This window comes from Pipra filicauda, unplaced genomic scaffold, assembly GCF_003945595.2.
Source record: "Pipra filicauda isolate LSUMZ 115617 unplaced genomic scaffold, ASM394559v2 scaffold570_size292671_pilon, whole genome shotgun sequence".
NCBI lineage: Eukaryota > Metazoa > Chordata > Aves > Passeriformes > Pipridae > Pipra > Pipra filicauda.
The window spans coordinates 88,673-114,990 of NW_024104721.1; the positions used below are offsets into that span (position 1 = coordinate 88,673).

The 26,318-nt window shown below is 55.5% G+C and overlaps 3 protein-coding genes across 4 annotated transcripts; 1 reads left to right on the plus strand and 2 right to left on the minus strand.

Annotated features, from left to right (window-relative positions):
• Positions 1-267: 267 nt before the first annotated feature.
• CCT7 (chaperonin containing TCP1 subunit 7) lies at positions 268-14,694 on the minus strand. Of its 2 annotated transcripts, XM_027715584.2 has the most exons (13): positions 14,653-14,694; positions 12,838-12,991; positions 11,468-11,574; positions 10,237-10,362; positions 9,267-9,319; positions 8,844-8,984; positions 7,640-7,811; positions 6,476-6,640; positions 4,824-5,012; positions 4,173-4,270; positions 3,369-3,501; positions 2,072-2,278; positions 268-882 (listed from the first exon to the last, which is right to left on the minus strand). In XM_027715584.2, the coding sequence occupies exons 1-13, from the start codon at positions 14,656-14,658 to the stop codon at positions 658-660; spliced, it is 1,776 nt and encodes a 591-aa protein (XP_027571385.1). In that variant the 5' UTR covers positions 14,659-14,694; the 3' UTR covers positions 268-657. The 2 variants fall into 2 exon arrangements, with proteins under 2 accessions (XP_027571385.1, XP_027571386.1); XM_027715585.2 differs by lacking the exon at positions 8,844-8,984 and having other exon boundaries at positions 14,653-14,689.
• A 250-nt stretch (positions 14,695-14,944) lies between these two features.
• Positions 14,945-18,232, plus strand: PRADC1 (protease associated domain containing 1). The gene is made up of 5 exons (XM_027715609.2): positions 14,945-15,008; positions 15,965-16,065; positions 16,757-16,866; positions 17,506-17,673; positions 17,950-18,232. The coding sequence occupies exons 1-5, from the start codon at positions 14,945-14,947 to the stop codon at positions 18,068-18,070; spliced, it is 564 nt and encodes a 187-aa protein (XP_027571410.1). The 3' UTR covers positions 18,071-18,232.
• A 531-nt stretch (positions 18,233-18,763) lies between these two features.
• Positions 18,764-25,754, minus strand: SMYD5 (SMYD family member 5). Its single transcript, XM_039387529.1, has 13 exons — positions 25,636-25,754; positions 25,366-25,474; positions 24,739-24,878; positions 24,428-24,549; positions 23,787-23,856; positions 23,498-23,602; positions 22,986-23,048; positions 22,760-22,830; positions 21,632-21,738; positions 21,323-21,379; positions 20,948-21,042; positions 20,641-20,711; positions 18,764-20,127 (listed from the first exon to the last, which is right to left on the minus strand). Exons 1-13 carry the CDS (start codon positions 25,699-25,701, stop codon positions 19,989-19,991), a joined length of 1,215 nt encoding a protein of 404 aa, XP_039243463.1. The 5' UTR covers positions 25,702-25,754; the 3' UTR covers positions 18,764-19,988.
• Positions 25,755-26,318: the final 564 nt, after the last annotated feature.

A 26,318-nucleotide genomic window follows, 5' to 3' on the forward strand; every position in this document is an offset into this window, starting at 1 on the left:
ACAGACCTAAAGCTGTCACCTCCCTGAACCTCCTTCCAGGAAGCCAAGGGCAAGACGTAAATGCCAATAAAAATGTCACTGAGCAGCCTCAGAGAGCTGCAAGAGAAAGAATCCACCCTGGAAGCACTCCTGGCATGTGCTCAGAGTCTGTCCTGCTTCCCAGCACAGCACCTGCTTTGCAAGGGGGCAAAAACAACTTTGAAAGGTCTATTTTTTAACTCTAAACACGACCCGCCACCGAGCGGAACAAAGCAGAGAACAGCCCAGTTTGCCACCGAGACAAGTTCATCCTTTTATTGTGTTGAAGAGCCTGGGGTCCAAACCCCTCCCCAGCAGGAAGAAAAACGAAAAATAAACCAGTATAAATAGGAGCAAAGCCCATCCTCGCCATGCCGGGAGAGGGAAGGCCATTCCCGAGCGGAATGCCCAGGCGAGCCCGAGGGGATCAGTGCTGTGTGGGAAACGTTTGGGGCAGGGCAGCCCACAGGGGGCCGTGGCTGCCAGGGCCAAGACGTGACTCTAATTAACACAACATCCACGAGCCCTCCAAGCGACCATCTGCCGACGAGCCCGTTAATTAACGCGCGGGGGGGTTAATTAACGCGGGGATTAACCATCGGAGCCGCGTCGCCGTTCCGGCCGGGAGCACCGGGGTTCTCAGTGGTTGTGGGGGCGGCCCCGGCCGCGGCCACGGCCCCCCGGGGCGGCGTCCACGGTGGAGCGGGGGTTCTTGATGGTCTCGTCCACGGACACGATGAGACAGGCGGCCTCGGAGGCGGCGGTGAGCGCGTTGATGCGCACCACGGCCGGCTCCCACACGCACGCCTCGAAGTTGTCCGCGATGTCCTCGTTGTTCACGTCCACCCCGTACCACATCCCGCCCTGAGGGGACACAACGGGGACACGGCGGCTCAGTCGCACGGCTGGCCGGGAGTTTGGGATGGAAGGGAAGACAGGGAAACGTTCGGGGAACTCGGATGAGGGGAGGAGGGTGTTTGAGGGGAACACAAATCCCAACCACCATGTCCTTGGTTTTGGCAGTGCCTGTGCCCAGTCTCTGTTGGGATTCTCCACAGAGCTCTCTCTGCATTCCCCCTTTATTAGGGTTCCTTTGGTAAACAGCACCCGGTGTTGTCCTTCAGTTAACTGGAACTCCCAGGACTTCCTGCGAACTCCAGGTTTTGACTCACACACTCCAAGGCTGAAACACTCCCTTTTGACTCTATAACTGAGTGCAGGTGCTGGTGGCTTAACTTGTTCCCACAGTGCCGGTGATGCCTCATAAAACAGAAGCCTCATTCCATTTTAGGATCACAGAATCAGGTTGGAAAAGACCTCTGAGATCAGAGTCCAACCTAAGACCCAACACCACCGTGTCAACCACACCATGGCACCAAGTGCCTCATCACCACCACGCCAACTAGACCATCCACATCCAGGCTTTCCTTGAGCAGGGATGGTGACTTTCCTGAAGTAGTCACCAGGCATGGTGACTCCATTATCTCTGTGGTCAGCCCATTCCATGAAGCTCTAAAGCCTCACGGGACTCATTCCACTGCTGCCTCACTCCCTAGCCCACAGCCCCAGGTTTTGCACCCCCTCATTTCAGGGTATTCCTGCTAATCCCACAATCAGGAGCAGGATGGAACGTGATGGGAGTGACCAAAGCCAAGGGGCAACTTCCAAACACCAGGATTAGGATCTCCACCAGATCAGCAATTGGGACCTCCAGCTTGCAGCTCCTCAGCCAACTTCCACTGATTCCTTTCATGTTTAACACAGCAGCTCCCTCCTGACAAATGATGCACTTTCAAGGAGCAAATCAGGACTCCCAGCTCTGGGAGTCACCCAACAGCTGGGATCAAAGGGAAGACAGATCCTTTCCTTTTATAGCAACGTGTGCCGAGCCCGCACTTGATCTGGGAACAAACACGGCGTTTAATCAAAGAGGACAAGTCTAACACGGGCTCAGCCGAGTTACACCGGATCCGACAGCTCCAGGAGGAAAACATCAGGGAGAAAGGGATCCCACCCACCCCTGGCTGTGCCCTGGGCTCCCAGGTGGCCCTACCTGTGCGTGCTTGGCTCGGAGCTTGTTCAGGATGTTGGTGGCATCAAAGCCGGCGTTGTCGCAGAGCTGGCGGGGAATGATCTCGAGGGCTTTGGCGTAAGCACCGATCAGCAGCTGCTGCTTCCCTGGAATGGTCCTGGAATAGTCCCGGAGGTACTTGGAAAGCTCCATCTCTATCGCGCCGCCGCCGGCGACGACCGAGTCGTTCTGAAGGGAAAAGGGAAACGGGAAACACTCTCATTCCAAGGAGGGGGAGAGCTGGAAAGGCTCTGTGCCAGGGCAATGCCAGCCCACAGGAATCCATAGTCCGGGCTGCTGCCATCCCTGGGACTGCCTGGCAGCACTGCTGGGAGCTTCAGGACCACACTAAGAACCTCCAGGGGCAGCTACCAGCAGCTCATCCCAGCTATGCACGGGATAAAGGGGGATTTTGGGAGGGATGGCAGCTCACAGCCCACCCAGGCCAGGAAACCCACTTCCCTCACTTCCATACAGTGAGCCCACTTCCCTCACTTCCATACCTTGAGCCCACTTCCCTCACTTCCATACCTTGAGCCCACTTCCCTCACTTCCATACCTTGAGCCCACTTCCCTCACTTCCATACCTTGAGCCCACTTCCCTCACTTCCATAAAGCACCCAAAGTTAAGACATTGGCAGCAGCACCCTGCAGCCAAGTTCTGCTGGTTTTTTTCAGGAGAGAGGTCAGGATGTTCTGTCTAAAGGCAACAGTTCCCAAAATCTTGATGTGCTTCTTCCCAGCCCCTCGGGACAAACAGCCTTCAAAGCTGTTTTTAACCAGAAACACCCACAGCTTGGCAGCATCCTCAGGACACATCCAGAGAGGCCTTGGACTTCTCTTGGTGCTCCCAACTTGCCTTCAAAAGCACGGGCCTGTCACCCCCTCAGACTGGTCACCAAAAGGGGGAACAAGTGGATTTACAGGCGTGGACACACCCATGACATTAATCCTGTTCAAACCTCTTGAAGATCCACCCAACACACCCAGGATTGTGCTTGTTTAGGATGGAGGACAGAGCAAGCACAAGTTACAGCTGTGCAGGAAGGAAAGGAAAACCCAGGCGTGCCTGGAAAGCACTTGGAGCCGCTGCCAAAGCAGCGCTGAGTTGGCCAAGGAACAGCACTTGAGTTAATCAACTCCTCACTCCAGGCCTCTCCAGAGACCTCAGCCAACCTCTGGCATGTGAGAAGGTTCCCAGAAGGACTTAAGGCTGTGCCAAGGCTGAGGAAGAACCCCAGTGCCAGCCCAGCAGGGAGGCAGCTCCCCCGGGGCTCACCTTGATGGCTCTCCTGACGATCATGATGGCATCGTGCAGGGACCGCTCCGTCTCCTCCATGAACTGCTCCGCTCCCCCGCGCAGGATGATCGTGCAGGTCTTGGCCTTGGGGCAGCCCGTGAAGAAGTTGTACCTGCCAAAGGCACGGGGCAAGAAGGGTTATGGGGACGGAGAAGTGGTGCTGCTGCTGGAAAGGATCCACACCAACACTCAGAGATTCCGGACGGGCCGGATCCGTGACTGAAGCCGTGTCACCCTCATGGCGCCCCATCAGATCTTGGGCTTAGAAGGAGCAGAGCCAGGCAACACACAAGGAAAATCTGGGAAAATCCACTCTCTTCCTGTTGCCAGGGATTTGCTAAACTGGTGCTCCAATTTTCACTTGGCAGGAGTCAGCAGCCAGCTCCAAACAGGAATTCTCCTCCAGCAACAGGAAGGACCCCAGTGTACTGTCCCCAACTTCACCTGCACTGAAGCAAAGTGTCACTATGGAACATCAGATAAATGCCACAATCAACTCCAAAATGTGCTGCTTTTCCATTAGAAATGAAGTAATACCACTGTGCTTTCTACATGACACTGCAGAATAAATATATGTATTTTAAATGCATATATAAGGGGTAAGATTAGAGGAAATCTCAGCCTCAAAAAGCAGCTTTTGTATACAACAAAAGAATTAGTTTTTAACAACCTTGTTTTCACCCCTTGAAAGATGCTCCAACCTGCCAATGCTTTAACCCAAATTCTTCCAACTGCTATTAGAGGTCTGGCAAGGTACTCCAGGTTTACAGCTGGTGTATTTACCTCTCTCCCCCAATCTGAGTCTCCTCAAAGAGTTCACACCGGCCCAGAACATCATCTGTCAGGGCATTGACACTGGTCTGGATGGATCCACCACAGGCCTGCGTGGAACAGAGATAAAGCAAGGAATTACCAACACTGACAATCCAAATTGATTTCCCAGCAGGGTCTCATTCTTTAGGGACAGCCCAGCTGTTTAGCTGATGCAAATCCATCCCGCAGGCCAGATTCAGGAAAACCCCTTAATTTCCCTGCCATCTCAAAATCCTCGACAGCAAAATAAGATTATGCGACTTCGAAGTGCTGACTCACGGGCTCTGGAGTCCAGGAAATACACAAAGCTCAGGGAAAAAAAAAAAACTACTCATGATGGAACAGCCAAGAACTAGGGAAAATAAAGCTGTACTGATGCAATGAGCAGACCTTAATCAGAGAAACAAAAGAGCAGTGCAGATGCAATTAGTGCGTGACTGTTCATTCCGTCAAGGAACAGCCCTGTCTGTCTACGCCAAGTTTAAATAACAACCACACGGGCAAAAATGAAGTGATTATCATTTTAAATGTTTGCAAGGAACAGCGTGTTCAGGCACAGCCTGCTGCCCTGCTTTGGGAATCCCCAGCCTGGCAGTGTTCAAGTGAAACCAAGGAGCTCACCATCATGGTCCGCTTGAGATCCTCCTCCGGGACGCGGCCGGCACAGAACATGTCCCTGTCGGCGAAGTACTGCGTGGCCACGTCCCCGATGGGAAGTTTGGACAGGACAACTTTGGCTCCTGACTTGTGGATTTTGTCTAGTTTGTCATACAGGATGTTCCACTCGGCATCCACGATGGCCTGGTAATCCTGGCAGGGAGGAGAGAGGGACAATCCCGTTACGAGGGATTGGGAATGTTGCTCTTGCAGCCCTGGGACACGGTTGCTTTCAACACCCTGGGGATTTTAGGCCCCTCTATTTTATGCCCAAACGGGGACCTTGGTTGCTTAAATTTGAGGAGGCTCTTTCAGCATCACAGAATCACAGAATCAAGCAGGTTGGAAAAGACCTCTGAGACAACTTGAGTCCAACCTGTGACCCAACCCCACCTTGTCACCCAGCCCATGGCACTGATGCCACATCCAGTCTGTCCTTAAACACCTCCAGGGAAGTGACTCCACCACCTCCCTGGGCAGCCCATTCCAGTGTCTGATCACTCCCTCTGTAAAAACCTTCTTCCCAATGTCCCACCTGAACCTCCCCTGGCACAACTGGAGGCTGTGCCCTCTTGTCCTACTGCTGGTTCCTGGGAGCAGAGCCCGATCCCCTCTGGCTCCCCCCTCCTGTCAGGGACTTGCAGAGCCAGAAGGTCCCCCCTGAGTCTCCTTTTCTCCAAGCTGAGCCCCCCCAGCTCCCTCAGCTGCTCCTGCTGCTCCAGCCCCTTTCCCAGCTCCGTTCCCCTTCCTGCACACGCTCCAGCCCCTCAACATCCTTCCTAAATTGAGGGGCCCAGAACTGGACACAGCACTCGAGGTGTGGCCTCGCCAGTGCCCAGTCCAGGGGCAGAATCACTTCCCTGGTCCTGCTGCCACACTGTTCCTGATACATTCCAAGCAGTGCTTGATGAGTTTTCTGTGGAAGGCCACTTGGTAGGCACAGGGAAGTCACTACAGAGCTGATGGCTGGACACAGCACAGCTCAGGTACAAACATGTCCTAAACCTGAGATTCCAAGTCTCCACACCCTTCTCCCAGAAGAGGCAGCACAACCCACCAGGTATTTTCCAAGGGGAAGGATGTGCACAAGGCAATCCCATTTATCACAGAATTGTTAATGGTTTGGGGGGGAAGGGACCTTTAGAGGTCACTTAGTCCAACCCCACTGCAATGAGCAGGGACACCTTCCCCTATTCCAGGTTGCTCCAACCTGGCCTTGGACATTTCCAGGGATCCAGGGGCAGCCACAGCTTCTCTGCCCAACCTGGGACAGGGCCTCAACACCCTCACACCCAAAAATTCCTTCCCAATATCCCATCTAGCCCTGACCTCTGGCACTGGGAAGCCATTCCCTGTGTGCTGTCCCTCCATGCCTTGTCCCCAGTCCCTCTCCAGTTCTCCTGGAGCCCCTTTAGGCCCTGCCAGGGGCTCTCAGCTCTCCCTGGAGCCTTCTCTTCTCCAGGGGAACCCCCCCCAGCTCTCCCAGCCTGTGTCCACGGCAGACATGCTCCAGTCCTGGGAGCACCTCCATGGTCCTCCTACCTTTTATCCCACTGGACAAGCAGTCACATCCCGCAGGGATCAGCCAGCAGGGCAGGCTCCCCTTTGGCTCTTACCTCCACAGTGTTGACTCTGATTTCAGCGTTGTCCTTCTCAGCTTTGAGCTCCAGCTCCACGTTCAGGAGGGCAATTTTGGGGGACTGGTACTTCTTGGGCTGCATCTCAAACCCAGCGTAGGAGAAGGTCTTCTTGAAGGCGACTCCGGCCACCAGCTGCGAGTCCTTGAAGGCAGGGATTTGTGTCAGGCTCAGCCTCCCAAGGTTCTCTCCACAGGGTTAATAACTCCCACAGGAGACTCCCTGCTTCCAGAGGCCTCATTTACAAAGCTTTCCCAACGCTGCCTCCTTTGATTAACCCACTTTTTAGAGGGAAGAAGCAGCAAGGGTTTCTCTCTGCTCACAAAAAGCAGCTTCAATGGTTTCCTCTCCACCCCTCAAGACCCCACAGCCAAAAACGCTGCACACACAACCTGAAGATCAAGGCATGAAGCCATCAGTTCTCTCCTTGATCTCTTCCCCATTCCTACCCTTTGAACATGGATACTTCTAACCCACACTCTGGGCTGGTTCTTTTTGCTCTGGTTTGTTTTTCCAAGCTCTGTCACCGCCTCTGGGATTTTTCTGCCAGCAGGACAGCCCTGCCCAACCTGGAGTGATCTCTTTGACTCCATGGCTGGGAGAGAAATCAGGATCTAACTTTCCTACTCCACAGCCAGGAACAACTCCCTGCCATGTATCCAGGTGCAATCCCATACAGGACAGGTATTCCAGCACTATGGCACAAACCACACATCCCACCCACCACTAGATCAGCTCCTTCATGAGGTTTTCCTTGCATTTTTCCCAACCCAGTAATCCTACATACAACCAGGATTTTTGGATCCAGAAGTAAAAAAAAAAACTTCCCACCAAAAAAAAACCCACAAAAAAAACCCTGAACATTTCACTATTTGAAAAATACAAAGGGAATTTAGGGTTTACATTAATTTGTATCAGTAACATTTGCTGCAAAAGAGGTAAGAGTGTACTTGGCTCAAAACCCAGATTCTCTACCAATGGAAAAGAAATCCAGCCCTACCACCTAAGCTTTTTCCTCACACCAGCACCTTTGTTTCACTTTGGGAATTCCCAGACAGGTATTATCAAGCCAGGCTGCATTTCTGCTCGAGACAAGTGATTCCTGTCTCCCATCCCTTCAGGACAGGCTCTGACAGAACTTACTTCCAAAGCTCCTCCTTGCACCTTCTTTATTCCAATCATTTTGAGCTGTAACAAGTCATCCAACATCATGACAGCATCTACAACCATCTTGGAGAAGAACTCCTTGCTCTGGGAGATGAGTTTAGAGCTCAGGGCTGTGGCTGCACACTTCTCCAGGAGGCTCCTCTGCTCACTGCAAAGAGGAAGAACAAGGGCTTGATAAATCTTTTCCCAAGCCTAAAGCACTGTTTGGTTTCATTAATCAGAGAATTATTTCAGTTGGAAAAGATCTTTAGGATCATTTAGTCCAGCACTGCCAAGGTCACCACTAACCCATGTCCCCAAGTGCCACATCCACAGGGATTTTAAATCCCTCCAGGGATGGGGATCCACCACTGCCCTGGGCAGCTGTGCCAGGGCTGGACAACCCTTTCCAGGAAGGGATTTTCCCCAATATCCAACTTAAACCTCTTCTGGTGCAATTTAAGGCTGTTCCCTCTCCTCCTGTCCCTTGTTCCTTGGGAGCAGAGCCCAACCCCCCCAGGCCCCCCCTCCTGTCAGGGAGTTGCAGAGCCAGAAGGTCCCCCCTGAGCCTCCTTTTCTCCAGGCTGAGCCCCCCCAGCTCCCTCAGCTGCTCCTGCTGCTCCAGCCCCTTCCCAGCTCCACTCCCTTCCCTGGAAAAGCTCCAGCTCTTGGCATGAGGGGTCCCAAATCCTCTCTTATAGAGGCAAAGATCAGCTCCCTCCTGTCAATGGGGAGAACGAGGCACACACACAAATCCCAAAATCCCAGTCTCCCTTTTAGACCCTGAGCATCAGCCCAGGGTTTAGACACCTAAAAAACAGGAAAACAGCAGGTCCTTTCCCTCATCCAAAGGCAGGAAGTTGTTCCTAAAACCCTCTAAAGGCAGCACATTCTCTCAAGTATTAACTCAGGTTAATTATGTGTAACCCGGTGGGTGATATAAGAGACACCAGGGAAATACGGATCCAGCTGCAGGATCTCTCCCTCCAGCTCCTGCTGCCCATGGGAACTGATGAATTTCCCATCCCAGGACAGCATTTGGCTTCTTTTTTTCAGCATTTTTTCACCATCTGGACAACTCATTTTGGTTTATTTAAGGTGGTTATTCAGTTGTAACACTTCAGATTTACTCCAGGTATTAGCAAGGTCACGTAGACAAGAACTTAAAATCCAGGAAGAAAATGAACTCCAATATTCTCACCTCAGCTGAAGGGGTCCTTTCCTTACTGCTATGAACTCTCTACCTTCCACTGGGCAACAGCTAAAAAGGGATCTGATCCTCAAGGAATTGTTGAGATTTAACACTGGCACCGACTGCAGCAAGAGCTGCAAGTCTCCTCTGCTGCAAAAAAGAAATCAGGCCACTTATTTTAGTGCCCAGCTCCCTCCCTGTGCACTGGAAGACACTGCCCTAATTATTGCCTGCAGCCAAGTGAGAGCCAGGCATCGCTCCCAGAGGAGCAGGAAATTCCAAATAATTTGGGAATAACCCCAGTGTGGGGCTGAAGCTGTTCGGTCCGACCTCGAGGCCTCAGCCAGAGGCACAGGAGAATTCAGGAACACCCTCACACCAGCTCAGCTGAAGCCCAGGAACACAACCAGGTCATCTCCATGGAAAACTTACTCTTTATCTTCCTTCTTCACGGAAACAGCGATGTCTTTGATCTTGTTCACAGCCTGCCAAGACACAGGGCAACAGCTGGATTAATGATTTATGCTCCTGAACTCATCACATCTCCAACTTTTCCCTTTGTATTTTAAGATAATCTTTCATTCCCTGCTTCAACATCACTGAAGTTTCAAGCATTGAAGCTACTCCACCCCTTCCAGCGCAGTAATTCCAAGAAACACAGCAATTTAAGAGGAGTGGGAAGAGACTCTGCTGTTTTCTGGGAAAAAACAGGGCTTTTGAGGGATTGCACCTGCAAAAGGTCAGCTTAAGGGGACCAAGATGCTTGATGAGATGCAAGGTTTACTAAGGAGCAGCAGAGATCAGAAGAACAGCAAGGGAATTTTCCTGATTAATCGTTCATCCTTGGAAAAAAACACAAAGGGAAAGAGAGCACCCCAGAGGGAGCGACTGGTAACAACAGCTCCCTGACAGCAGAAAGGCAGCTCATGTTGGCAGGAAGACACCAGGAGATCATCAATGACACTCCCCACGCCCATTCAGCATTCAGTTTTCCCAAGCCCAAAGCACTGCTTGGCTTCATTAATCAGAGAATAGTTTCAGTTGGAAAAGATCTTTAGGATCATTTAGTCCAGCACTGCCAAGGCCACCACTGACCTGTATCCCCAAGGGCCACATCCACAGGGATTTTAAATCCCTCCAGGGATGGGGATCCACCACTGCACTGTGCAGCTGTGCCAGGGCTGGACAGCCCTTTCCAGGAAGAAATTTTCCCCAATATCCAACTTAAACTTCTTCTGGTGCAATTTAAGGCCGTTCCCTCTCCTCCTGTCCCTTGTTCCCTGGGAGCAGAGCCCAACACCCCCCCAGGTCCCCCCTCCTGTCAGGGAGTTGCAGAGCCAGAAGGTCCCCCCTGAGGCTCTGTGGCACAGAACTGCTGTCCCCAGGTGCTCTGAAGGCTCACCAGCTGCGTGGCCGTGCGGAAGGCACGGATGATGATCTGGGGATGGAGCCCTTCCTCCACGTAGGGCTTCACCTGCTTCAGGAACTCGGCTGCCAGCAGAGTCACGGACGTGGTGCCGTCACCAACCTGCGAGGAGAGGGAACAGTGTCACCCACAGGCTGTGATACCAGCTGCAAAACCACGGAGGGCTGGCAGGGATATCAAGATTTCAGGGTTTTCTCTGCTTGTGGATTTGTGGGCAGATTCCTTAGTGGTTCATTGAATCATGGAATGGTTTGGGTTGGAAGAGATATTAAAGTTCACCTTGTTCCACCCACTGCCATGGGCAGGGAAACCTTCCACTAAACCAGGTTGCTCCAACCTGGCCTTGGACACTTCCAGGGATCCAGGGGCAGCCACAGCTTCTCTGCCCAACCTGGGACAGGGCCTCAACACCCTCACAGACAGGAATTCCTTCCAAATATCCCACTCAAATCTCCCCTCCTTCAGCTTAATCCATTCCCTGTGTCCTGTCCTTCCATCCCTTGTCCCCAGTCCCTCTCCAGCTCTCCTGGAGCCCCTTCAGGCCCTGCCAGGGGCTCTCAGCTCTCCCTGGAGCCTTCTCTTCTCCAGGGGAACCCCCCCAGCTCTCCCAGCCTGGCTCCAGAGCAGAGGGGCTCCAGCCCTGGCAGCAGCTCCGGGGCCTCCTCTGGACTCTCTCCAGCAGCTCCACGTCCTTGTGCTGTTGTTCCCAGGGCTGGAGGTAGCTCTGCAGAGGGGGTCTCAGCTGAGACAGGGGCAGAGGGGCAGAATCCCCCCCTGCCCTGTGCCCACGCTGGGGGATCAGGGCACATGGGGGAGTCTGGGCTGGGGCATCTCCAGCCTCTCCCCCACCCACACCCCCAAGTCTTTCTGGGCTCTCAATCACTTCATCCCCAGCCTGGATTGACACCAGGGATTGCCCCAGCCCAGATGCAGCACCAGCACTTGGTCTTAGACTAAGAAGAGCTGGGTTTAGACTGCATCCCATTTAGGGTGAACTCCCATTTCCCAGTCTCCTCTACTCATAAAACACGAACTTCATCTCTGAAGTTCCCAAACCACCCATCAGATCCGGGCCAAAGAGCTCAAAACATTCGAAAGTTATTCCAAAAGAGAGGGGATCAAGAGAGAAACCAGGATAAATCCCAGCACTCCATGAGCAATTCCCAAAGCCCACAGGCTCCCGAGCACAGCCAGGCTCCCATCCCACCTCTGCATCCTGGGATTTGGCAATGTCCACCAAGGTCTTGGCGGCGGGATGGACGACGTCGAGGAGCTTCAGGATGGTGGCACCATCGTTGGAGATCGTGGCTTTGCCTGGGATTGATGGAAAAAAGGAAGTCAAGTTTCACCACCGGGATAAAGCCCTCGGCCCTGTGTCTCAGGGGGTCTCAGCAGATTCCTCTGTTCCATCTCCATAATGTCTCCTCAGCCCATTTTTGGAGCAGATTCAGGTTCAGAGTGTGAAACAACTCCCCACACCAATTAAGAGGGGCTTAGATTTCTCTCTGATTTCTCAGCAGCCTCCCCAGACAGATAAAAACATATTCTGGCCTGACACTCAGGTGAAAAAAAGCCTAGAAATCATACCAGTTATTAGATAAATTTAAATCCAATTACCCTTTTTAATTTCGTTATTACAGTTCCTATTTGTAATGACTCTTTAAAGACAATAGTAAGACTTTCCACCCCACCCTTGAATAAACAAAAATAACACACAATAATTAGTTTGGTGACATCATACAAGTCTTTTCAGAGAGAGTATGAGTCTCACCCCTAAATCACACTCCAAAAAAAGATTAAAAATCAACCCAGTAACACCCACTGAGCTCTCAATGAGCCTCACTTAAAACATAAATAAATAGAGATGGCCACAAATACCTGAAGGCCAGGTTCAAGACACCCTGTTTTTCCTTTCTGACATGGATTTTCTCATATCCAGTCCCACTAACTCTGGATTTACCCAATCTCACCCCAGGGCCTCCTCACTCTAACAGCCAAGAATTCCTTTCCAACATCCCACTCAAATCTCCCCTCCTTCAGCTTAATCCATTCCCCGTGTCCTGTCCTTCCATCCCTTGTCCCCAGTCCCTCTCCAGATCTCCTGGAGCCCCTTTAGGCCCTGCCAGGGGCTCTCAGCTCTCCCTGGAGCCTTCTCTTCTCCAGGGGAACCCCCCCAGCTCTCCCAGCCTGGCTCCAGAGCAGAGGGGCTCCAGCTCCTTGGAGCATCAGAAGCTGAGCTTTGAGGAACATGAAGACAATTCTGAACATCTGGAATTGCGAAGGAAGGTCCGGAATTGTGCTGGAAGGTCTCCCTGGAGCCTTCCCTTCCCCAGAGCCCCAGTTCTGCACACAGCAAACAGGGAATTCCTCAGGTTGGTCTGACAATTATCCTTCATTCCACTGTGTTAAAGTGACACCGAGACAGAAACTGAACCTCTGCTGGGAGAGTCAAGTTTATTAGGAGGTCAAGAAGCTGAAACTTTCATATATGCAAATGCTGGGATTAATTGATAAGAGGATATGAGTAAACAGGTTGCTCTGGGAGGTGATTCCCAGGCCCCTTTCCCACATCCTTACCCCGGTCATCCACGATGAGCTTGTCCATGCCCCGCGGCCCCAGCGTGGTGCGCACGGCCTCGGCGATCACCTGGCAGGCATTGATGTTGCTGACCAGCTGGGGGATTCCCTGGGAGGTGTCCGTGCCCTCCTTCAGCAGGATAACCGGAGTGGGCTGAGGAGAGAACCCGCGGCAGAGCCGTCACTCCCATCCCAACGACCCGGAGCAAACTCCTCACACAGCCCACAGCTCATCCAGGACCAAGAGCAAACCCCACAGACTCCTTAAGAGTTCCTCTGCTTTCCCCTTCCCACTGTGTTGGGAATTCACCCAACTGCTTCCACTCTGGGACTGCAGAGTAACTGTCCCAAAAATAAGGGGGGGGTTTTTGGTGGTGTTGTGCTCAGTGAGGTTCTGATTCTGATGCTGGAGTTGGAGAAGACAGAACATGGAATTATTACTGAGACAGCAAGGAACTGAACAAATTTAGGCGGTGGAAAGGGGTTCACCTGGAGAAGAAAAGGATCCAGGGAGACCTGGGAGCCCCTGGCAGGGCCTAAAGGGGCTCCAGGAGAGCTGGAGAGGGACTGGGGACAAGGCCTGGAGGGACAGGACAAGGGGAATGGCTTCTCAGTGCCAGAGGGCAGGGTTAGATGGGATATTGGGAAGGAATTCCTGTCTATGAGGGCGGTGAGGCCCTGTCCCAGGTTGGGCAGAGAAGCTGTGGCTGCCCCTGGATCCCTGGAAGTGTCCAAGGCCAAGTTGGACAGGGCTTGGAGCAACCTGGGCTAGTGGAAGGTGTCCCTGCCCATGGCAGGGGGTGGAAGTAAATGGTCTTTAAGGTCCCTTCCAATCCAAACTATTCCATGAGCGATGCAACTGTCTCACAGACAGAGCCCAGACAAAGACTGAACAGAGCCAAAATTGGGGAGGCACCGGTTTGGAAGAGAGAGGGAAATTAAAGCATGGCTGTGACAAGAATAAAAACCACAAGGAGCTACAGGAAAGGGTCCTTAAGATGGATCTGGAGGGACTCAATGATCCCTTAAGAGAGTCTGGAGCACCTCTCTGATGAGGAGAGATGGACTTGGTTAGTCTGGAGAAGGCTGAAAGGGGACCTCATTAATCCATATAAATATCTTCAAAGGGTGTCAGAGGATGGTCCCAGATTCGTTTTGGTGGTGCCCAGCAACAGAACATAAACTAAAACACATCAAGTTCCACCTTAACATGAGGAAGAACTTTCCATGGAGGTGGTAGAGCCCTGGAACAGCTGCCCAGGGAGGGTGTGGAGTCTCCCCCTCTGGAAACATCCCAAACCCACGTGGATGAGTTCCTGGGTCACCTGCTCCAGGTGACCCTGCCTGGGCAGTGGGGTTGGACTGGGGGAATCTCCGGAATTCCCTTCCAATCCTATTCTGCAATCCCTAAATCCCGGGGAAGGCTTTGTGGACGGAGAAGCACGGAGCTCTTCCACACCCGCCCGAGCAGCGATCTCAATGGAAAAAAGGAACTGTTTATCCCCGGGAGAAACGAAGGTAGCGGCACAAAAACCGAAGGGACTCGGGGCCGGAGGGGAGGGTGCGGGACGGAGCCGCGGGATCAGCCCCGCCAGGACAGCCCTGGACCCGGCGGGAAGCGCCGCCGTCCCGCCCCATCCCATCCCGGCTACCCCAGGCCTGCGCGGCGGGGCGGCCCCATCGCCGCGCCCCATCGCGCCGCAGCCGCTCGGGACGCGTTCCCCGGAGGGCAGCGGGGGCCCCGCGGGTTGTTCCTGGCGGGAATGCCCGTGGATGGCGCTGGATGGCGCTGGATGGCGCGGGAGGATCACTCACCATCATCGCGGCGGCCGCTGCGCTGCCCCCACCCCACAATGCACCGCGCACGCCCAGAACCTTCCCGGGGGCGGGGCCTCTGGATCACTATTTGGCAGCGGGGAAGAGCGAGAGGGCAGCGTTGCAAAGCCGGAAAGCTCACTATTTAGCAGCGCGCGCCGAGGTGACAGCGCGCTGCCCGCGCCGGCTCGCGGTTGATGGATGGCCGTGTGGACCAATAGAAACGAGGCGAGCGGGGGGTTCCGCCAATGGCGGGCGCGGGGCGGGGCGGTGGGCGGGGCGCGGCGCAGCCATGCTGCCCTGGCTCTGGCTCTGGCTCTGGCTCTGGCTCTGCGGCTGCTGCGGGACGGCCCGCGGTGAGTGAGGGGGGCACGGCACGGGCCCCGCACGGCACCGACCCCCCGACCCCGCGTCCGGACCCGGCCCCCGCACCCCCGACCGGCCGCCTGCCTGCTCGGTGCTCCGCGATCCCCGTGTATTTCCACTCCCCGCATGCCGGCCCCGTTGCGATTCACCGCCTGGACCCGTGGAGGGATGCGGGGGCATTTCCCCTCGCTGCGCCCCGACCTAATTGCGTTTCTCCTCCTGCATCCCGGCCTGGGTGCATTTCCCCTCCTGCATCCCGATCTGGGGGCAATTCCCCTCCTGCATCCCGATCTGGGGGCAATTCCCCTCCTGCACCTCCATCCCGGTGCAGTTCCTCTCCTGCCCCCCAATTCAGGTGCATCTCCCCTCCTGTGTCCCGTTCCAGGTGCATTTCCCTCGGTGCACCCCGACCTAATTGCTTTTCCCCATCCAGCACCCCAATCCAGCTGCATTCCCCCTTGGTGCACCTCGAGCCCGTTGCATTTCCCCTCCTGAACCCCAATCCAGGTGCACATCCCTTCGCTGCATCCTGACCCCGTTGCATTTCCCCTCCGTGCCCTGTGATCCAGGTGGATTTCCCATCACTGCATCCCAGTTCCATGCCATTTCCCCTCCTGCACGCCAATCCAAGTGAATTTCCCCTCTGTTCACCTCAATCCCTTCCACGGTCCATTTGCATTTTCCTCTTCCCCTTGTTCACCCTAGTCCACCCCAATCCCAGTGCCTTTCCCCTCCATCCCTTCTTAGCTCCTGGGAACTGTTGTATCTCCCCTTGGAGCATCCCAAAACCTGACATTTTGGGTCCCGGGCCCATCCGGGACCCAACATCCCAAAGGGTGTGTTCCCTCCCCCGTGGTTCAGGAGCGATAAGTGAGAATTTTCCCATTTTTTCAGGGATTTTCCCTGCAGTTTTCCTTGCCTCTCACCTCTCTCCATTCACCCCCAGGTCTACGCATCCATGAATACTTGTACTTCCAAGTGCTCAGTCCCGGGGACATCCGTTACATCTTCACTGCCACTCCAGCCAAGGATTTTGGTGGCGTGTTTGTAAGTATTTAAAACTCAGTTTGTCACTCTGGCTCCCTCCACCCCAATATTTCTCCTTTGTGGGACTCAGTGATTTGGATTTTTGATAAAAACAGAGCTAATTGCTCTTCCATGAGCATCCTTGGCCTCAGCAGGCTTCCAGAGGCAGGGATTGGGCTGGCTGTGCCGGAGTTGGAATGGGGCACCTGGAAGCTCAAAATCTCCCCAAATGAGCAGGATATGGGACATTGAGGGGCTGAAACGTGTCCAGGGAAGGGAAGGGAGCTGGGGAGGGATCTGGAGCACCAGGAGAGGCTGAGGGAGCTGGGGGGGCTCAGCCTGGACAAAAGGAGGCTCAGGGGGGACCTTCTGGCTCTGCAACTCCCTGACAGGAGGAGGGAGCCGGGGGGGGGTTCAGGCTCTGCTCCCAGGGAACAAGAGGAAAAATGACCTCGAGTTTTGCCAGGGGAGGTTCAGGTTGGATACTGTGAAAATTCCTTCCTGGAAAGGGTTGTCCAGCCCTGGCACAGCTGCCCAGGGCAGTGGTGGAGTCCCCATCCCTGGAGGGATTTCAAAGCCATGTGGATGTGGCACTTGGGGACATGGGTCAGTGGTGGCCTTGGCAGTGCTGGGCAGTGCAGGGACAGCTGGAGTGGGGCTGGGAATGGGAAGCAGCTCCGATGCCTCATCCCTGCCTGTTTCCCTCCCGAAGAATACAAGGTACGACCAGATCCACCTGGTCCCGGCAGATCCTCCGGAGGCCTGTGGGGAGCTGAACAATGGGGTCTTCATCCAGGACCAGATCGCCTTGGTGGAGAGGGGGTAGGTCTGGCATCACAGGGCTTTTAGGGGGACCCTTGGGCAGGAGGGGAGATGCCCATGGCACTGTCACAGTGCCATGGCCACATCTCCCCTTCACCTCCAGCTTCTTCTCCACGTGGGTAAACGAGGAAAACACGAGGGTGTTCCTACCCCAGAACACTTCATCTTGTGTCTTTTAGCCTGTGCTATGGGGGAAAAAAACCCATCTGGGTTCACACTGAGAGAGGTTTAGATGGGATATTGGGAGGAAATTCCTCCCTTTGAGGGTGGGGAGGCCCTGGCACAGGTTGCCCAGAGAAGCTGTGGCTGCCCCATCCCTGGAAGTGTCCAAGGCCAAGTGGGACGGGGCTCAGAGCAACCTGAGATAGTGGAAGGTGTCCCTGCCCATGGCAGGGGGTTTGAACTATATAATGTTCCAAGTCCCCTCCAACCCAAACCATTCCATGATTCCATGATTCTATTTTTCTTTAGCAGTGTGGGTGGTTTGTGCCTAAAATAGAGACTCAGAGGAGCGCGGCTGGGGCGAGGCGCGGGATCGGAGAGACAATCCCTGGGCTGGGTGTCTCCAGGCAAGGCCCTGGCACTTCCAGGCTTTGCACCTACCAGCGGGCACCGAAATTTTGTCCCTCTGTGCCCCAGGGGCTGCTCGTTCCTGTCCAAGACCCGAGTGATCCAGGAGCACGGCGGGCTGGCCGTGATCATCGCCGACAACGCCTACGACAACGACAGCTTCTACATCGAGATGGTGCAGGACAGCTCCCGGCGCACAGCCGACATTCCTGCGCTCTTCCTGCTGGGCAGGGACGGGTGGGTGCCCTGGCACATCTCCCCAAGGGTGGGACAGCTCATGGGAAGGGCAAAGCGATGCCTTGTCCCCACAAAACGGGGTCCCAGCGATCAGCGTGTCCCTCCTGGGCTTTGCGGGACAGATTTGGAGTGGATTCAGTCATGATTAATCCACAGTTGGAGCTTTATGGCTGAGTTGGAGCTGTATGGTTCGGGTCGTGGTTTATGCTCAAGGCTGGGCTTCAAGTCTCCCAAATCCAGCGGCTCTGGAACACCTGTCACCTCTTATCCTTCCAGGTACATGATCAGGCGCTCCCTGGAGCAGCACGGGCTCCCCTGGGCCGTCATCTCCATCCCCGTCAACGTCACCAGCATCCCCACCTACGAGATGATGCAGCCCCCCTGGACCTTCTGGTAGCAGCAGGAGGCTGTGGCGGATCGTGGGCTTCCCAGTGGATCCCAGGAGTTTCCCCTAAGCACCAGGTTTGGAGTCCCAACGTCTTCCAGAGATCCCACTGGATTCGGCAACGGGGAGATCTTCCTGCTGGCCAAGTGCCAGGTGGGATCGGAGAGCACCCTTGGCTGTGACTTTGTGGGAGGGAGGTGATGGCCCAGAGCAGGCCAGCGCTTCCCAGGAAACATTTGAACTTGTGCTGCTGATTTGGTGGGATGCAGGACTGGCAGGGATGGGAGGGAGAGCGACACAGGCTTGGTCTGGACCAGCAGGGCTCGCCCCATGTCTGTATATTTTTGTCTGAGCTAATGAAGTCTGAATGTTTTAGAGAAAGGGAATTTTCTCCTTTTTTCTTTCAGCAGTCAGGGGATGAAGGGATAAATCTCATCCCCTAATATTTTTCCTAGTAAAATTCCCAAAGTGCCTCCTGCAGCTGGGACAGTGCTCAGGCCAGACCCCAGACATGGGGTGAAGCAGCACCATGGCAGAGCCGTGGGGACAGCACCTGTCCCCAAGGTGTGTGTCCCTGGTCACAAATCCAGAGCCCACACTCCCACAGGTGCCTATTCCCTCATCCCCAGACCTGTGGCCCCACAGGACCAGCCCCTGGGTCACTCACCACGCTCCAGTTTACCAGTACAAACCACAGGATCCCAGTTCTCACCAGTCTCGGTTTATTACGAACACTGAAGGGACGCGGCCCCTGGACGGTTGGGGACAAGCAGTGGGGTCAGGGCTGGAGGTGATGGCAGTGTCAGAGGTGTGTCACCCTCAGTCCCACAAGCCAGCTGCCACGGACACAGCGGTGGGAAAACAGCTCCCCAAAATCCATGAGGGGAGGGAATAACCCCGGAGCACACGCCCGGCCTGCTGCCTGTCCATCGCCGGGAGCCGTGTTGTCCGCAGACAGGGACACTGCAGCACGTGGTGTGGCCTCGTCGGTGGCAGCGTGGGATGGGTGACAAGGGGACATCCACGTGGGGCCACTCGGTGCCAGGACATCTCTACGTGGGGCCACTCGGTGCTGGGATGTCTCCATGTGGGAATTCGAGGTGGGGAAGCGCACAGCAGCTCCCGCTCGGGCACATCCTCGTCCCACTGCCGGACAGAGGGACAACTCCCAATGTCTTTGGGGTTTTGGATGACACCACATGTCAGCTCTGGGATGCTGGGATGCTCTGGCCATTCTCCATCCCCAGATGGTCCTGGAATCACTGCTTGGGGCTGTGTTGTTGGAAGGACGGGCTGAGTCAGGAAGGAGGTGCCTGCAGGATCGGCTCTGCTCTCCCTGCTGGACTCAGGATCTGAACCCCCCTCTAAGGTGTCCCTGTCCCTGCAAAATCCCCTCACTGCTCACCAAGGCATGGAATGGAGGATACATAAGGACCCCGGCTCCGTAGTGCGTAGATAGTGCTTATATAGACATTAAATAGTTCCCCTCGTGCACAAACACACACACGCACACATTCCCTCATCCCTGCGGGGCGGGAAGGACAAGCTCCTCCGCATCCACGGCCGGCACAGACACGGAGCAGCCTCGAAGGTGGCCACAAGGAGGGGCTGGCTGGATCCTGCTCTCTTCCAGCTTCCTCTGCAAGCACCAGCCAGCCCCTCCGGGAAGCAGGATGTGGCAGAGGGACACCAGCTCACAGCTTGTCCTCACAGGGAGGACGGGGACAGCCTCACACACACACACACACACGCAGGGACAACACAGACAGGCGGGAGCAGGACCTGCCTCCGGCTGCCCCACTCCGGCACCTCCGCACGGCCGCCCACCCGACCCCACAACACAACCCTGTTCCTTGGATGAAAGCTGCTGCCTCTGGGAGGAACCCCCAGTCCCTTCCCGTCCCTTCCCTTCCCTGTCCTCTTGCCAGGATCAAACGTCAGTCATCTCATCCTCCAGCTCGGCATCGTCCGTCTCTCCCTCGCCCTCCTCGTCTTCGTCCGACGTCACGTCGGCGTCGTCGGCTTGCGCCAGGCACTTGGGACACGAGCAGGTAAACAAGTAGTTCTCCCTGGGAAAATGGGAAGGAAGGAGGAAAAAGATGGATGGCGTTGAGACAGGCACAAGCCCACACTGTTGCTGGGCAGGGGTCAGGGACAGAGCAGCCAGGAAAGGGGCTAAATGTGTTAAATCCAGAGGAGTCTGAGGGTTCCATCCTGCTGGTTCAGGTGGGGTGAAGGTATTCCAGGTGGGGAGGGGGATTTCTCAGCCCCACGGGGTGATGGCACACGGGGACAGTGACCACCAGCAGGAACCTCTACCCTTGAAGGGCAGAGAAGGAAAAGGAAGGTGGTGGGGACTGCAAAGGGTCTGCAGGAGCGAACTGCAGAGTGGTGCAGGGAGAGGGGGGAGCCCAAATCCTCAGTCCCCGGGGCTACAACACATAAGAAGGGAATTCTTACATGGAATTCACACACAGCCACACACCACACAGGGCCCCAGGGTGGGGGTGCTGCCCAGACAGACAGTTTGGAGGTGCAAAGGGGTGTGGGGGCCCCCCCAGGTACCTCCAGGCAGCCCCTACCTGAGTATCTTGTTGCGGCTGTGTCTGCTCCGCTCCCTCTGACAGCAATCTAAGTAACTGATGCAGATTTCCTGCGAGCAAAGAGAAACAGGTTGGGCTCAGGATGACTTCCCACGACCCCAAAGCAGCACAACTTGTGCCAGGCCCTCTCAGAGTCAGGCAGAAATGGGGTCTGGCAGCCCCTACACGGGACGGGGATCGAATTCTTCTGCCGGGACAACACGGGAGACAGGAGGTATTGAGGGATGTTGGGGACACAGGGATGATGCCAAGGTGTGATGTCACCACCCAGGCCCTGCTGTCTCACCTCTCCTGCTTCGATGTCCTCCAGAGCAGTGAGATGCAGGAGGAAGTTGTTTTCTGGGAAGGATGTCTCGGCATTGGGGATGCAGCTGTGGTTACCTGTGGGCAAGACAGTCTCTTTGCTAAATGCTTGAGTGGCTCCTGGAAACTACATCATATCTGAGTCCATCCAAGCCAGAACTGACCATTCCACACCTAGGCAAGGGGCCACAGACCCTGGGAGAGCAGCCAGGCTCCAGGGCAGCACCCATCCCATTCCATCCCAAGGCTGGGAAGCACAAACCCCTTTCTCCAGAGGCTTTTAGGAAGAGGTGAACCAGCCTAACACAGGACATTTCCCTCCTCACTCCTAGTTTTCCTCCCAGTCCTCGTTACTTACAGCAGCTCTGGAGCACGTAGAGCCCTGATCCCTCGCAGTTGAGGAACTCTCCAGACTCTGCAGCACAGAGAGGTGGTGTTAGAGCTTTACACAGACCATTCCAGCTCTTCCACATGGGAGCACAGAGGGATTTGCAGCAACGTGGAATGCACTGGCTTGGTTTTAAGACCCAGCCAGCGCTGCTCTGGGGCCGGGTGTGTGAGGGTGATTTCTCAAGCACCCTTCCCTCCCCATGAGAGGGGATGGAGGGCAGGAAAGTTTGCATCCCCAGGCTCCCTGTCCTGCCCCTGCATTCCCACAGATCCTCACCCTTCTCGATGTCCTTGTAGAGCTGGTCGATGAAGGCGTCCAGCTCCTCCCGCTGCAGCATCGGCAGATCCAGCGCGTCACACGCGTGGACCCACTGGCTCAGGGAGCTGTGGGGAAGAGAGGGACACTTACAGTCTCATGGTGCTGTCAGGAAGCACAGGGACACTGTGACAGTCCCACAGTGGTGTCAGGAAGCACAGGGACACTGTTACAGTCCCACAGTGGTGTCAGGAAGCACAGGGACACTGTTACAGTCTCATGGTGCTGTCAGAAAGCACAGGGACACTGTTACAGTCTCATGGTGCTGTCAGAAAGCACAGGGACACTGTTACAGTCTCATGGTGCTGTCAGGAAGCACAGGGACACTGTGACAGTCCCACAGTGGTGTCAGCAAGCACAGGGACACTGTTACAGTCCCACAGTGGTGTGCAGGCACAGCACTGTTACAGTCCCACGGTGTTATCAGGAAGCACAGGGACACTGTTACAGTCCCACAGTGCTGTCAGGAAGCACAGGGATACTGTTACAGTCCCACGGTGTTATCAGGAAGCACAGGGACACTGTTACAGTCCCACAGTGCTGTCAGGAAGCACAGGGACACTGTTACAGTCCCACAGTGCTGTCAGGAAGCACAGGGATACTGTTACAGTCCCACGGTGCTGTCAGGAAGCACAGGGACACTGTTACAGCCCCACAGGGCTGTCAGGAAGCACAGGGACACTGTGACAGTCCCACAGTGCTGTCAGGAAGCACAGGGACACTGTTACAGTCCCACGGTGTTATCAGGAAGCACAGGGACACTGTTACAGCCCCACAGGGCTGTCAGGAAGCACAGGGACACTGTGACAGTCCCACAGTGCTGTCAGGAAGCAGCAGGACCTATCATGGTCCCACAGTGTTGTCAGCACACGGTGGGATCTCACAGAGGGGATCCAAGGTGGCTCTGAGCAGCCAAGGTGGGAGAGGTATGCCAAAGGGTTGGACACAGCCAAGACAAAGTTTTTCAAGTCTTTCCCTCCATTCTCCTTTCTGAAACCCAGCCTTACTCAGGAGAGCATGGATTTACATTCTACATCTCTGCTGCCCTGCAAGGAACACCCATTACCTGGTTCCACAAAGCCCCTTTACCTGGTTCCTATGCCTTGGCCATTGGCCCCAACGAGGGCAAAGAGGGATTGAAAGCCTTCTGGAGTGAACCACTGCAGGAGGGAGAGGAGAAAGGAACTGAGTCCAGGCCAGCCTGCAGCATCACCCCACTCTGCAGTGCCTCAAATCCCACAGGGAGCTTTGGGGGAAGCAAGGAATGAATGAATGGGCAGATTCCTTAGGCTGTTTGGGAGGCAGATCCACTCACCCTGCTGAGATACTCGTCATAAAGGGCTTCGGTGAAGAGCAACCGCAGCAGCTCCAGCTGGCCCTGGCAGGACAAGGAGCAGGCAGGGTGAGGAGATGTCACTGTCACTGGGTGCCAACCTCAGGCTGAGGGCCCAGCCCAGGACAGGCCACAAGGCTCAGGAAGGAGTCAGGCTCCTCATCCTTCCCTGCAGGGCTGGAGGCTGCTGCCCTCACAGCAGCAAAAGCCACTCATTTTAGCAGCAAAAGCCACCTACTCAGCAGCTAAATATCACCCTGGCCCAGCCCACAGCAAAGCGTCTCCCCCACAGGAAGGAGCAGCACATCCCATGGAAGCACCACGAGCCCAAAGCCCTCTGAGCAACTCATTTCCTGGCTGTCAGGGCCCCCACTTTAAGCCTGGAATTTCCAGTGCCTCCCATCCCAGCTGTAACAGGGCTTCTGCACCTCTGGGCTCACAGACACAGGTGGGAGAGGGCAGGCTTGGGAATTCAAGAGCTGCCGGGGTCTTACCTTAAATTTGTCCCCCAGCAGCTTGTGCACAATCTCCTCTTCTTCATTTGTTGTCTTGCTGCAGAACTGGGAGAAGACCTTGATCCACCACTCCTTGTCTTTAGCCTGACAAAGGAATCAAGCACAGGCATTGCACTAACCTTGCTTTCCTCCCCAGCCCAGAGAGAGGGAATATTGTCAGAAAAAACACTGAGAAAGCCAGGCCAAAGAACCAGAGCCTTGGGAAAACATCCACAATGGGATAACGAAACCACACACGGGCAGCTGCAGCTCCAAACTGCTGACGTACCTGCTTGATGGTGGCAACCATCCTGGCCATCAACATAATGCTGGAAGTCTCTGGGGGATAATGCATGTTCCTGCAGGATAAGAATGAAGAAGAGATGAGCAGAGCAGGGCTGGTATGGAAATAAAAAGCTGGAGGGAGGCAGAGGCAGCTGCCATTCGTGCGGTCAGGCCTGCACTAATCCATCACACCAAAGTGGCCATTGCAGCAACACTGTGTGGGGATCCAGCAGAGAAACCTGCATCCACCTTCCTGCTCCAACCATACAAACGATCCCCTCCCATCCTGTTCACCCTGTGTCCCACACAAGGCCCAGCTGGGGTTTGAGACAAGATTTGGGTCAGGGATGTCGCTTCTCCCCTCTGGGACTGTTTTTTTTTTGCAAGCAGGGACAGCAATTTATCAACCCGTGAGGAGGATCCCCAGAGGCTGCGGGAGCACCATAAAATTGCAGGAATGAGCTTTGTAGCTCTTTACAGGGAGAAAAACAAGGACTACTCAGCCGTGTGCGCTGCCCCCACCAGCAGGGAGAGCCAGGCAGCGTTTCAGGGGCATTCCCACCCTCCAGCCACCCCATGCAGGGATGCAAAGCAAGGAGAACCACCTCCTTTGCCCGTGGAGCAACAGGCAGGTCGGTGCCCTACCTCCACGCCTCCTGCAGCTTGTTGAGAGGGTGTGTGGGGTCGTCTCGGGATGGGCCGAGGCAGAGGACCTGGTGGTACTGCTCCAGAGCTGCCTGCCTGCACTCCGCGCTGCAGTACGTCACCTAGAGCGGGGGGACAGCGCCCGGCATTGGCTCCGGCAGCAGGAAAACGGGATCCTACATCCAGCTGTGCCAGCTGTGCCCCCTCCCTGACCGGCCGGAGCGTGGAAAGGCAGACACCCATCTTGGGCAGCGCAGGTGCCTGGCTCGGGAATCCCAGAAAGATGGCATTCCCTCCCGGCAGTCCCGTACCTGGCATCGGGGGCACTGCTGGTGCAGGTCTTTCCGGGTGCTGCACTGCTCTGGGTGAGGCAGCACCAGAGAGCTCTTCCCCAGCAGGCGCTGGGCGTTCTCCTCCGCCGTCTCCAGAGCCCGCAGGCAGTGATCACAGGCTGCAGGGGAGAAGAAGGATGGATGGATGGATGGATGGATGGATGGATGGATGGATGGATGGATGGATGGCACAGGAAAGCCTTCGGGAAGGAAACGGACCAGAGCCCCAACATGGTGCAACTGGTACCAGCATCAGAGATGAACAAGGGGATGGAGCTCGGAGCAAACTGGGCTACTGGAAAGTGTCCCTGCCCACGGTAGGGTGGTGGAATGAGTGGATCCTTAAGGTCCCCTCAAACCCAAACCATTCTGGGATTCCATAGTGGCACCTGGCGCATCCCCCCGGAGCTGATGGAAGTCACCATCCCTCAAATGACACCTCAACTTGCCAACGCTTTAGTGCAGAGGCAGAAACGGCAGCAGGGGCACCTTTACAGCATCGCAAAGGCAAACCCAAACCTTTCCCTTGATACCGGGCAGCTCCTTTGGGACCCCGCGGTCACTGGGGCAGGTGACAGGGACACGGCACCAGTACCAGCCGCTCACCTCGGTAGTTGTACAGAGCATTCCAGAGGAACTGGGAAGACACCACCGGCCTCTCCACGAAGACTGTTTCCCCTTTGCGGATGTTCCTGGTGGCGAACAAGCCCTTTCCCTGCCGAGGGACAGCCGTGGGTCAAGGGACGCGCCCGGAGCCGAGTCATACCCGGGGGCTGAGGGTACCCCGGCATCCCGAGGGGACCCTGTGGGCTTCTACCCCCTTTCCCCTCTAAAACTGGGAAGGAAGGGAGCGATCCCCACGGAGCGGAGACTCACCTTGGCGTTGCTGATGAACCGCGCCTCCGCCGCAGCCCCGGCGTATCCCCCCGCCGCGGCCGCCATCTTCGGGAGGCGACTTCCCCGCCCTGACCCGCCGGGCAGCGCCTCTTCCTCTTCCTCCTCTTCTTCCTCCTCCTCCTCTTCCTCCTCCTTCTCCTCCTCCGCCCCTCAGGGGTCCGCGCCCGCCATCGCCCCCCTCAGCCCCGGAGCGGGCGGGGGCCAGCGGCCATCTTAGCCCCCCCCCCTTCCCTCAGCCCACAGCCACGCTCCAAAAACACCGCCAAAACACTCCGAAACGGCGCCGGGGCGCTTCCACAGCCACCCCGAATCGTAAAAGAGTTTTGCTGCCTCTCCCTTATTAATTGTTATTATTTGGTGGTAGAGGAATAGCCGTCGCAGCTCTCTCAGATGGGACCGCAAGGTGCCCCCTCACAGGAGGAGGTGCCCCCTCACAGGGCGAGAAGGAATCTCCCGGTGCCCTGTGCACCCAAAACTGACCAGACTTTCCCAAAAAAACCTTTAATGCCGCCTCTATTAATTATTATTATTATTATTTAATGGCAGGGGAATAGCCATCACAGCCCTATCAGGCAGGAACACAAGGTCCCCCCTCACAGGAGGGGGTGCTCCCTCATAGGGAGAGGAGGAATTGCCCACTGCCCTGCACACCCAAAACTGGC

Bases quoted from the DNA above. Each gene is read 5' to 3' on its own strand.
- CCT7 (XM_027715584.2), bottom strand. The intron at 11,575-12,837 runs GTAAGGATGTGG...CATCAATCCCAG, and splicing joins GCTCATCGTGGATGACCGGG to GCAAAGCCACGATCTCCAAC. The intron at 883-2,071 runs GTAGGGCCACCT...GTGTCCCCTCAG, and splicing joins TCCGAGCCAAGCACGCACAG to GGCGGGATGTGGTACGGGGT.
- PRADC1 (XM_027715609.2), top strand. From the start codon at position 14,945: ATGCTGCCCTGGCTCTGGCTCTGGCTCTGGCTCTGGCTCTGCGGCTGC. The intron at 15,009-15,964 runs GTGAGTGAGGGG...ATTCACCCCCAG, and splicing joins CTGCTGCGGGACGGCCCGCG to GTCTACGCATCCATGAATAC. The intron at 16,066-16,756 runs GTAAGTATTTAA...TCCCTCCCGAAG, and splicing joins AGGATTTTGGTGGCGTGTTT to AATACAAGGTACGACCAGAT.
- SMYD5 (XM_039387529.1), bottom strand. From the start codon at position 25,701: ATGGCGGCCGCGGCGGGGGGATACGCCGGGGCTGCGGCGGAGGCGCGG. The intron at 24,879-25,365 runs GTGAGCGGCTGG...TCTCCCCTGCAG, and splicing joins TGCTCTGTACAACTACCGAG to CCTGTGATCACTGCCTGCGG. The intron at 23,049-23,497 runs GTAAGACCCCGG...TTGTCCTGCCAG, and splicing joins TGCTGGGGGACAAATTTAAG to GGCCAGCTGGAGCTGCTGCG.